The sequence below is a fragment of the Mandrillus leucophaeus genome, unplaced genomic scaffold, assembly GCF_000951045.1.
Source record: "Mandrillus leucophaeus isolate KB7577 unplaced genomic scaffold, Mleu.le_1.0 Scaffold1567, whole genome shotgun sequence".
NCBI lineage: Eukaryota > Metazoa > Chordata > Mammalia > Primates > Cercopithecidae > Mandrillus > Mandrillus leucophaeus.
In genome coordinates, this window is record NW_012101551.1 from 129,728 (window position 1) to 142,416 (window position 12,689).

A 12,689-nucleotide genomic window follows, 5' to 3' on the forward strand; every position below is an offset into this window, starting at 1 on the left:
GATTGTATATTTAGAAAACCCCATCGTCTCAGCCCAAAATCTCCTTAAGCTGATAAGCAACTTCAGCAAAGTCTCAGGATACAAAATCAATGTACAAAAATCACAAGCATTCCTATACACCAATAACAGACAGAGAACCAAATCATGAGTGAACTCCCATTCACAATTGCTACAAAGAGAATAAAATACCTAGAAACACAACTTACAGGGATGTGAAGGACCTCTTCAAGGAGAACTACAAACCACTGCTCAAGGAAATCAGAGAACACAAACAAATGGAAAAACATTTCATGCTCGTGGATAGGAAGAATCAATATTGTGAAAATAGTCATACTGCCCAAAGTAATTTATAGATTCAATGCTATCCCCATCAAGCTACCACTGACTTTCTTCACAGATTTAGAAAAAATTACTTTAAATTTCATATGGAACCAAAAAAGAGCCTGTATAGCCAAGACAATCCTAAGCAAAAAGAACAAAGCTGGAGCCATCATGCTACCTGACTTCAAACTACAAGGCTACAGTAACCAAAACAGCATGGTACTGTACCAAAACAGATATATAGATCAGTGGAACAGAACAGAGGCTTCAGAAATAATGACACACATCTACAACCATCTGATCTTCAACAAGCCTGACAAAAACAAGCAATAGGGAAAGGATTCCCTATTTATTAAATGGTGTTGGGAAAACTGGCTAGCCATATGCAAAAAACTGAAACTGGGCCCCTTCCTTACACCTTATACAAAAATTAACTCAAGATGGATTAAAGACTTAAACATAAGACCTAAAACCATAAAAACCCTAGAAGAAAACCTAGGCAATACCATTCAGGACATAGGCATGAGCAAAGACTTCATGACTATAACACCAACAACAATGGCAACAAAAGCCAAAATTGACAAATGGGATCTAATTAAACTAAAGAGTTTCTGCACAGCAAAATGAACTATCATCAGAGTGAACAGGCAACCTACAGAATGGGAGAAAAATTTTGCCATCTAGCCAACTGACAAAGGGCTAAAACCTAGAATCTACAAAGAACTTCAACAAATTTACAAGAAAAAAACAACTCACTTAAAAACTGGGCAAAGGATATGAACAGACACTTCTCAGAAGAAGACATTTATGCGTCCAGCAAACATATGAAAAAGAAGCTCATCATCACTGACCATTAGAGAAATGCAAATCAAAACCACAATGAGATACCATCTCACGCCAGTTAGAACAGCACTCATTAAAAAGTCAGGAAACAACAGATGCAGGAGAGAATGTGGAGAAATAGAAACGTTTGAGATACCATCTCACACCATTTAGAATGGCAATCATTAAAAAGTGAGGAAAGAACAGATGCTGGAGAGGATATGGAGAAATAGAAACGTTTTTACCCTGTTGGTGGGAGTGTAAATTAGTTCAACCATTGTGGAAGATAGGGTGGCGATTTCTCAAGGATCTAGAACCAGAAATACTATTTGACCCAGCAATCCCATTACTGGGTATATTCCCCAAGGATTATAACTCATTCTACCATAAAGACACATAGACACATATGTTTATTGCAGCACTGTTCACAATAGCAAAGACTGTTCACAACAGCAAAGACTTGGAACCAACCTAAATATCCATCAATGATACACTGGATAAAGAAAATGTGGGACATATACACCATAGAATACTATGCAGCTATAAAAAAGGATGAGTTCATGTCCTTTTTAGGGACATGGATGCAGCTGGACACTATCATTCTCAGCAAACTAACACTTCTCAGCAAACTAACACAGGAACAGAAAACCAAACACTGCATGTTCTCACTCATAAGTGGGAGTTGAACAATGAGAAGACATGGACATAGAGAAGGGAACATCACACACTAGGGCCTATTGGGGAGTGGGGGACTAGGGGAGGGATAGCATTAGGAGAAATACCTAATGTAGATGACAGGTTGATGGGTGCAGCAAACCACCATGGCACGTGTATACCTATGTAACAAACCTGTATGCTCTGCACATGTATCCCAGAACTTAAAGTATATATAAAAAAAGACTTATGTTCTTATCGATAAAAAGTGATCAAATATTTGAAGTTTCATATGGTTCAACCTAATACACTGTAGTAAAAAGAAGTTTGGGAATGAGTGAACCAATTTACATTGATTTGGATAGAATTTTACTATTCGTAGAGTTGGATTTAGCTAATGAAATATTTTTTACTTTTTTTTTCTGATTTTTTTTTTTTTTTTTTTTTGAGGTGGAGTCTTGCTGTGTCACCCAGGTTGGAGTGCAGCGGCATGATTTCAGCTTACACAACCTCTGCCTCCTAGGTTCAAGCGATTCTCCTGCCTCAGCATCCCGAGTAGCTGGGATTACAGGCGTATGCCACTATGCCCGGTAAATTTTTTATATTTTTGGTAGAGACAGGGTTTTACCATGTTGGCCAGGCTGGTCTTGAACTCCTGACCTCAAGTGATCCGCCCGCCTTGACTTCCCAAAGTGCTGAGATTACTATGTTTTGTTTTCAGTCACAGCAAAAGGTCATTTTGGCCAAGTCATTTGGTTAATAACTGGTGAAAATAAATGTACCCATCCTCTAATTCGTTTACTGCTCTTACTTTCCCATGTTCATATGCCATTCTTCTTAACTGAGAATGTTGAAGTAACCAGAATTTCTGAAAAATATGACCTTGATGTCACTAGCACCGATCAAATGATCATTTAAATATCTCTTCAAGAAGTCCTTCGCAACAGCTCGAGCTGCAACAATTCAGGGTGGTGTTGTTGTTTGTCAGTGTCACCTCCATTAAAAGCTATTCTCCACAAATAAATACTGTTTACCTAGCTCTTATGAAGCATGGGGGCCAATGCTAAATACCTCGTATGTATTATGTCATTGACTTTCACACGTCACCCTATGAGAAAAATATTATTCTTATTTTACAAATAATCACATTGAACCTCAGAGAAAAGAGCATCTTCTGCCACCCCCAAATCTTCTAAAAATCCTCATGAAAATCTCTTTCTAAGAGGAGGATATTATCTAGGATTGATCTACATTTGTAAAGGCTCTAGGGGACAAAATTTCCTTTCTTCACTGACTTGTAACCCTTTAGGCTCCACCATCTCCTCCCTTCTGCTCATCTCTCTCCTCCTCACCCTACCAAACACACAAAAAGCAAAAACATGCATGTGCACTCTTTTGAACAGAAACCCTTATATGGGAGAATGTTTTGCTGTATAAGTCAGTTTCTAGTATTTTATGAAGGAAATGAACATAAAAACAACACAGGAACAGCTTTATACCATTACAGCAGTAGAGGTAAAACACATCTTCAACTCTGCATACCTCCGTATAATCATGAAGCTCCAAGATCGGTTAAACTGACTGAATAAAGAAATTTCTGGCAAGGTGAGGAGGGGGAGAAATAGGACTTATGTGATCATTTTGTTAGATACAGGAAGAGCACATATAACACTATGTTATATGCCCACAGGGACAGTTTGGGAGAACTGTTTATTCAAATGATTCATTCCAGCCAACTTTGTTAATTTAACCAGGGTCTCTCCATATTACATCAAAAATAACTTTTGTTTGTTGAGGTGAACAATTCTTTCTCTTTCTTCAAGGTATAAAACATAAAATTTATATGAGAAAAAAGTTACCTAGGAAAAAATAAAATGGTATCAAAGATATTTGTAAGCCAATGAAGTAAACTATAATTGAGAAACAATACAAATATTGAAGATGATGTAAATAAAAGTCACTAAAATTATAGATTTTCCTGGTAGATATCAAAGACATAGGACAAAATATATGAAAATATACAGTTAGGCCAAACATAACCATTTTTTTTAGAAACAAAAGTATAAATATCTAATTGATATTCTAATTATATTTCTGAGATTTCAATTATTTATTGTTTTAGGTGAGAGTCTTAATTAGGAAAATTAGAGACCACAAATAAGTGGACATATATATGAATTTCCAAAGCTATTTTTATATGTTATTAAGTAAAAATTAACTCATTCATTCATTCATTCATTCATTCATTCATTCATTCATTTGACAACCACTCTGAGCCAGGCCAAGTGCCAGGCCATGTAGAAGCAGCAGTAAATGGAGTTTCCACTCAAGTTTTTGAGGTGAGTGAAGTGAAAGTAGTGATATACCTAAAATTTTGATTAGGTCTTATTTAAGTGCCTTTTTACTCTTAAAATAGGAGCTTTATAATTAGCTAATTATGATTCCCTCAAATTGTACTTAGTATTCCACCTTTAGATACACACAATTGACATAAATAGATATGAACCTACCAGTTTTTCTAGTTTCTCTAGTTTAAAACACTACTAAAGAAATACAAAATTAATTCTTTTAAGATGCAAGCATTTGTATACATACCATTTTTAGAATGAGATTTCGCTAATGTATATCGTATTTGTGGATGTTTAATTCTCAGAGTTTACTGTTTAAATCTCTTCTCCAAAGGTTAAATACAACTTTCTACAGTTTATTTCTGTTATCAGATAATCCCTATTCTATTTTAAAATTCAGAAGATTCTAGTAATTAGAGTTGGCAATCTTAAATATGAGATTGACAATATGCACTTCCTAAATGAATCTTACAGGAAAAGAACAACTTCGTTTAATTTTATTAATATCCCTGATAAGCATTTAGTGAACAATTCCAGGACAGGATCTTGATGACATCATAGACCTTGGAACAACGCTCAAATTATTACATTATAACATAGAATTTTCATGCATTATTTTGATTTTTAGTGTCTAACATGTCACTCTGTTCAATGAGCAAGCTCAAAATGAATGAGCATTTTCTCAGTACTAAGGATAAATCATTTCCTACCCATTTTCCCTATAATTTTAGTGTTGGAACCACCATTCTTTTAAGTATGTAATTATTCTATGGTTTTATTAAGGAATGAGAACTCTTATAAACCTAGTTATTTCCTCTAAAACATTCTCATTTGACCACTTTACACTAATTATATATTTTCAATTAACAGTCCATCAAAGACCCAGAGGGGAGGATGAGTGGTCCATTTTCTATGATTACATAGTAAAAGGTAACTAACTAGGATGCAGGATATTTTTAAGATGCACTAATTCTAATTACAATTACTATAATAATTACAGAAAAGGTAACTCCAATATTTTTCCAACCATTATAATTTTGGTTTTATAATATTTTTACTTCTTGAAAATTGTTAAGAATACAATTACAATACCTTGCATGAGTAATATGAAGCCCAAAAATATTGGGTTTGCTTTTAAAGATTCAGGACAAGTTTTCAAAATGTTAAAATATTATACAAAAATGAAATAGAGGTGAGGCATGGTGGCTCATGCCTGCAATCCAGCACTTTGGGAGGCTGAGGAGGGAGGATCACTTGAGGGCAAGAGTTCGAGACCAACCTGGCCAACATGGTGAAACCTCGTCTCTACGAAAAATACAAAAATTAGGCGGGTGGGGTGGCATGTGCCTGTAATCCCAGTTACTCCGGACGCTGAGGCAGGAGAATTGCTTGAACCCAGGAGGCAGAGGTTGCAGTGAGCTGAGACTGCACCACTGCAGTCCAGTTTGGGCAACAAGAGTGAAACTCTGTCTCAAAACAACGACGACAAAATGAAATAGAAGTCTGAACTTTCACAAGTGAGAGAATACCAGTCTTAAGTGGTGTGAAACTGATTACAAATTTATTTATTGGTTCAAGGAACTGACATGTTTTTGATCACCAATTCTGTGCCAGGTTTTTTTCTAGACACTAGAATAATAAACAAGGCAGATATAGTTCCTGCTCTCATTAAACTTATATTTTGGCCAAATTAAACAACAACTATAAGAACATAACATGGGCCGGGCGCAGTGGCTCAAGCCTGTAATCCCAGCACTTTGGGAGGCCGAGACGGACGGATCACGAGGTCAGGAGATCAAGACCATCCTGGCTAAGCCGGTGAAACCCCGTCTCTACTAAAAAATACAAAAAACTAGCCGGGCGAGGTGGCGAGCGCCTGTAGTCCCAGCTACTCGGGAGGCGGAGCTTTCAGTGAGCTGAGATAGGGCCACTGCACTCCAGCCTGGGCGACAGAGCAAGACTTCGTCTCAAAAAAAAAAAAAAAAAAAAAAAAAAAGAACATAACATGAACAAGAAAACTATGAGAAGATAAATGCTACATGGATAATTCAAATATTCAAATACAGTAATTTTAAAGAGTGACCCAGGTGGGGCAGCTTATGCCTGTAATCCATAGCACTTTGGGAGGCTGAAGCAGGAAAATCCTTTGAGTCCAGAAGTTCAAGACCACCCTGGGCCACATGACAAAACCTGGGCCACATGACAATTCTCTATTAAAAAAAAGAATTGGGAGGGGGTGGGGTTAGGGAGAGGGCACGGTGGCTCATGCCTGTAATCCCAGCACTTTGGGAGACCAAGGTGGGCGGATCATGAGGTCAAGAGATACAGACCATCATGGCCAACATGGTGAAACCCTGTCTCTACTAAAAATACAAAAATTAGCTGGGCGTGGTGGCGCACGCCTGTAGTCCCAGCTATTCAGGAGGCTGAGGCAGGAGAATTGCTTGAATCCGGGAGGCAGAGGTTGCAGTGAGTCGAAATTGTGCCACTGCACTCCAGTCTGGCAACAGAGTCAGACTCCATTTCAAAAAAAAAAAAAAAAAGGGAGGGGGCGACCTGATGGCCACTCTTTAGTTGCTAAGGGAAGGCCCCTCTGAAGATGTGGCATTGAACAGAGATCTGAGTGACAAGAAGCCAGCAATGTGAAGTTCAGAGCATTTCATGTAGAGCATTCAGCCAAGGCAAATGTTCTAAGGCAGGAACTAGCTTGACATGCTTAAAGAACTCCAAGAATGTCAATTCGCTACAGTGGGGTGGATAAAAAGGAGTAGGAAGCAATGAGGTCAGAGATAGGGGTGGGGCTATCTCATATTTTAGGACAGGGTAAGGATTTATATTTATGTTCTCAGAAGAACGAGAAGTAATGGAAGTGTGAATGAGAAGTAATGGAAGTATTTTAAGCAGGGAAATTGCATTTGATTTACATTTTAAAATAATTACTTGGCCTCTTTCTGCTTATGCGGGGGTGGGAGGGAACAGAGTGCATGCAGGAAGGTGAGTTTAGGGCTTACTGCAGTGTCTAGGTGAGACAATATAGTGTCATAAACTGATGTGACAGTTGCAGAGATACAGGCAAAAGGGTGGATTTGAGATATATATTTGGTAACACAAAGGTCAGAGTTTGCTTTTGGCTTGAATATGGAGCTGGGGGAGATAAGAATTGAAGGATTTCCAGATTTTTGGCTGAAGTGACTGGGTAGATAGATAATGTTACTATTTAAAAGATGGAGAAGACTAGAGAGGTGGAGGTTCCATTTGAAATATGTTAGAAATCTGGGTGGAGGTGCTAAGGAAGCAATTGCCTTTACAAAGTCTGGAGTCCCAGGAGAGATCAGGATTGGAGATACTAATCTGGAAGTCATTGGCATATGGATAGTATTTAAAAGCCATGGGCTTGGATGGGGCAGATAAGAGGAGCTTGCAGACTAAAAAGAGAAGATTGCTTGGAAAATGCCTAAATAATATTCCAATGTGGTTGAGATTTAAGTTGTTAGAAGAAAAATTTAGAGAAAAAAACAGTTAAGTTCAGTTTTTAGTACATTATAGTTGAAGACATCTAAGTGAAAATGTCAAATAGGTGGTGGGGTATGCGTTTGGAATTGAGGGGAGAGGCCTGAGCTTTTAAAAGGACTGTTTTTCAAAACAGAAGGGCAAAAAGCCCAACTTTTTACCCTACCTCCAAACAATACTCAAACCCAGCCCTTCTGAATAACGTGAGCATGGCTAACCTATATTTTCCTAATAACAGAAAGCGTAAGGAAAATACACTTTAAGAGGAGCAATATTTTTATACTTGTGTTTTCTTAATGTTTTTGCCAAGAGTTTATATCTCACCAGTGTGTATTTTATTCTCTGATTTTTGATTCTTGGATAAGAGTTTAATTTCTGAAGTTAAGGTACAAGAAATAATATCCAAAAGCTGTGTCAACTGCCAGAAGTTAAATTTTACCAGTTTATCCCTATTCTAATAGAAAGTTTGGAGGATTCTGGGTATTTGCACTATCTTCAAATATATATGCCTTCAAATATACAACTTGATTCATACACCATATCATACTGCATATATTCATGGACTATATCTTTTCTCCTATGCTATAGGAGAAGCTCCCTCATTAGACTGTGAGCCTCACAAGAGTTTAGGTCTTGCCTGTTTTCACCACTGTATCCTAAAAAGGAAATAAAAGCAAATACAAAATCAAGGAGAGAAGAGTCAATAAAGGCAAAGAAATGGGCAGGGAGCCAGAGGGTAGCAGAGGAAGCACACGACATGCAAAACCTGAGCACAGCTAGAGCAACAGACAAGGGAGGACTCGAAACAAGAGGGGAAACAAAGTGGTGGCCATGGGAGAGAGGGAGAGGAAGACCCGGGGGGTCAGAGAGCAAGGAGGAGGGTCAAGAAGGAAGAACGCAGGAGAGAAGGGAGCAAGGTGGGTAAGGGAGTCGTGGAGAAGAAGGGCCAGGACAAAAAGGGGCTTTTTAGATTTCAAGGAATAGGAGAGAGGGGAGGCAAATGAGCCCAGGGGAGAAAGAGAGGGGATGTAAGAGAAAAAGGAAATGAGATACCTTGTTTGAAAGCACTTGCTCCACTTCAGGAACTAAAGAAATATTAGTTTCACTCATTCAAATTAATTTCAAACTTGATTTCCTTAAAAAAAAAAAAAAACCTAAATCCTTGTGAAATAAAGTTAATTTTATGGCAAACAACAGAATACTGTAGTGGTTGGGAAAATGGGTTTGAATACCGTTGCCACCCAGCATCATCTGAGGGTCTGGCAAAGGGGAATTGTTTGATACCACTAAGGGTGTAGAGAACAACAGAAACTTACAAAGATAGTACTTCTCCTGCTGCAAAGCACTATCCTAAGTGCTTTCCACATGTTAATTTAATACTCACAATAACTTTACGAGGTGAGAATATTGAGGCACCTAGAAATTTCAGTAACTAGCCCAAGGTCACAGATCTTATAAGTGCAAGAGCTGGGTTTTTAACTCAAGCAGTGTGGTTTTGGAATTAGTGACTTTATTCACTACATACACAGACTCTCAAAGAGATTAACAGAGAGTGTATAAACATAATTTGAGACAATAATTACCCTAAAAAATGATGGATCTTATTCATGATCAAAACAGCAATTATAACTAGAGAAACAAGGCTCCTTCACACCATTGCTAAAGGAGAATCTGTAATAAAAACACAAAATCACGAGAAAATACGACAAAAGTCCATTATGACCAGTACATTATACTAATAACAGCTTCTTGAATTGGATAATTTTATTTTGGACTTTTTTTGTTCTTCCTTCTGTTTTCTCTTTCATGTAATCAATCTGTTGCTAAAATTTCACTCTAAATTTTCTGCAGAATTATTTTTAGGATTGTCGTTTCTTCTCCCAAGGAAACTAGCAGGGGTGCCACAGCTGGATTAATAAAGAATTTGGAGTGAGAGAGATGAATGTCAGTGGAAGCAGATAATAGCCAACAGTTATAATCTATTTCCTTTGAATTAAATATTTTAATTGCTCCTCAAATCCAATGTCAGTTAGAATCCTCACTGGATGTGAAACTATGAATCAGGGTTAGCAGCTCATAAGGACTGTCCCACATGGCCCTAAGGTATTGGAAGAGGAGGAGGAGGAGGAGGAGGAGGAGGCATTTCTCCTCCTAGTCCTTGCCATGGGCTTTAACTACATCCTGCAGTCCAGGGCCATTCTGCATAATATATGGTGGGAAGGCAAGGATAACATGAGAAGAGACTTTTAAAACAGCAAATTTCTCCCTAAACACTGCAAATTTCTCTAGAAACAAGAAACACATAGACTCACTTTTTCATTGTAGATGTCCCCAAGCATTGTACTTGCTCTCACAAAATCTAGGCTTTGAAAATTGTTTCTTGCAATTTTCACAAATTTTTTCAAGTATTTAATTGCTTCTGTCGTATTTCCTTGGCTAGAATGAATGAAATAGGACATCAATGGAGTATCATCTTACTTAATGTCACAATAAAGAGAAAGTATCTTGTGTCTTTCCTGTAGAAAATGCAAGATGGTTATCAGGATAATGAGATTTAATGTGTAAATACGAAATTAAAAATACATGGCTTGTTTTTGTTGGAGCATACACTGAGTTAAAACTGAAACTTTTAAATCCTCATGCATTGCTAATGGAAATGTAAAATGGTACATCTTCTTAACAACTTGGCAGTTCCTCGAAAACTTTAACATAGAGTTACCATATGACCCAGAAATTTTACTCCAAAATATATACCCAAGTGAAGCAAAAATATGTCAACACAAAAAGTCATATACATGAAAGTTCATAGCAGCATTAATCATAATAGCCAAGGCATGAAAACAATTGAAATGTGTATCAACTGATGAATGGGTAAACAAAATATGGTATATACCTACAATGAAATATTATACAGTCTTAAAAATGAATGAGGTAGGCCAGGTGCGGTGGCTCACACCTGTAATCCCAGCACTTTGGAGGCCCAGACAGGTGGATCATGAGGTCAGGAGATCGAGACCATCCTGGCTAACATGGTGAAACCCCTGCCTCTACTAAAAATATAAAAAATTAACTGGGCGTGGTAGCGGGTAACTGAAGTCCCAGCTACTCGGGAGGCTGAGGCAGGAGAATGGCATGAACACAGGAGGTGGAGCTTGCAGTGAGCTGAGATAGCACCACTGCACTCCACCCTGGGCAACAGAGTGAGACTCAAAATCAAAATAAATAAATAAATAAATAAATAAATAAATAAATAAGGTAGTGATGCATGTTGCAACATGGATGAAACTTGAAAATATGCTAACTGAAAGAAACCAGACAACAGAAGATCACACACCATATGAGCCCATTTACACAATATGTCCAGAATGGCAAATCCATGAGATGGAAAGTAGGCTAGTGGTCGCTAGAGGCTGAGAAAAGTGGAGGATTGAGAAATGACAAATAATGGGTACAAGGTTTCCTTTTAGGGTGACTGAAATTAGATAGTGGCCATGGTTGCTCAATCCTGTGAGTATACTAGAAACCACTGAATTGTATTAAACTTTTAAAGTGAGGACTCTTTTAAATTGTAGATTTTTAAAGTCTACAATTGTTAAAGTCATAGTTGTATAGCATATGAATTATGTCTCACTAAAGCTGTTTTTTTTTTTTAAAAAAAAAAACCTTTTAAAAGTTTATAAAAGGTGAATACTAGCTTGTTCTTGAAAGCTTTCATTGGTAGTGAATGCTCAGGTGTCACTAAAGTCACATATACAAGTGTTACATATCCTCACAAAATGTTCAGGAAGACATAATTTCTAGCAGACAATTTGTCATGTAGTAAGCATTAATACATTTTTGAATGAGGTAATGTTGAAAATTTGAGAAGGGAGACACATATGCTGCACACATGAAGCTAAGCATCGAGGTAAACTGTGAGAACCTTAAGGCATATAGATGTTTGGAGTCTAAGACTGTAAACTCCTGACCCTTGGATATTCCAGTAACATCAAGAAACTTTAGGAGTCTAGCAAATGTCCCAAAATTTGCTAGTTGCTGGGGAATAGGGTTCCTGTGCTTGAAGTGTTTCACTGTCAATTTGGAGAAGTAAGTGTATAAACTCATACATGGGATCAACTGTGACAGGTACTGACTTGTATACAGTGCTTTGAAACCTGGAGTACATTCATTTGCCTATCCTCATAAAAACATGTGTAGTGTTTTTGTTGTTGTTGTTGTTGTTTTCTAGGTTTTCTAAATGTGACTCCAAATTCTTTTGGCTATTTCTAAAGACTGAGCCCACCTCTCAACTGGGGCTGTTTAAAAGAGTATGTTGCAAGTTCAGAAAGTATTTTCTTAAAAAAAAATAAAAAGTGGGGGGAATACATGTGTAGAACGTGCAGGTTTGTTACATAGGTCTACGTAGGTCATGGTGGTTTGCTGCACCTATTGACCCATCCTCTAAGTTCCCTCCCCTCACTCCCCACCCTTCCACAGGCCCTGGTGTGTGTTGTTCTCCTTTCTGTGTCCATGTGTTCTCAGTGTTCAACTCCCACTTAAGAGTGAGAACATGGGGTGTTTGGTTTTCTGTTCCTGTGATAGTTTGCTGAGGATGGTGGCTTCCAGCTTCATCCATGTCCCCACAAAGCATGTGATCTCATTCCTTTTTATGGCTGCATAGTATTCCATGGTGTATGTACCACATTTTCTTTATCCAGTCTATCACTGATGGGCATTTGGGTTAGTTCCATGTCTTTGCTATTGTAAATAGTGCTGCAATAAACATACGTGTGCATGTATCTTTATAGGTTTACTGAATCAATTTCTGTAGGATCCTTAGGTATATATCCAGTAATGGGATTACTGGGTCAAATGATATTGCTGCTTCTAGATCTCTGAGGAATCGCCATACTGTCTTCCACATTGGTTGAACTAATTTACACTTCCACCAACAGTGTAGAAGTGTTCCTATTTCTCCACAGTCTCACCAGAATCTATTGTTTCCTGACTTTTTAATAATTGCCATTCTGACTGGGGTGAGATGGTATCTCCTTG

General features: G+C 37.8%; 1 protein-coding gene across 1 annotated transcript in view; it reads right to left on the reverse strand.

Moving 5' to 3' along the window:
• LOC105536197 (tetratricopeptide repeat protein 29) overlaps positions 1-12,689 on the reverse strand; it is a gene marked incomplete at its 5' end in the record, with an annotated part of 190,646 nt that overhangs the window by 128,015 nt on the left and 49,942 nt on the right. Inside the window, one exon of the mRNA XM_011975479.1 lies at positions 9,968-10,091. Coding sequence (XP_011830869.1) covers positions 9,968-10,091 — 124 coding nt within the window. The remainder of the gene's footprint in view (positions 1-9,967; positions 10,092-12,689) is intronic.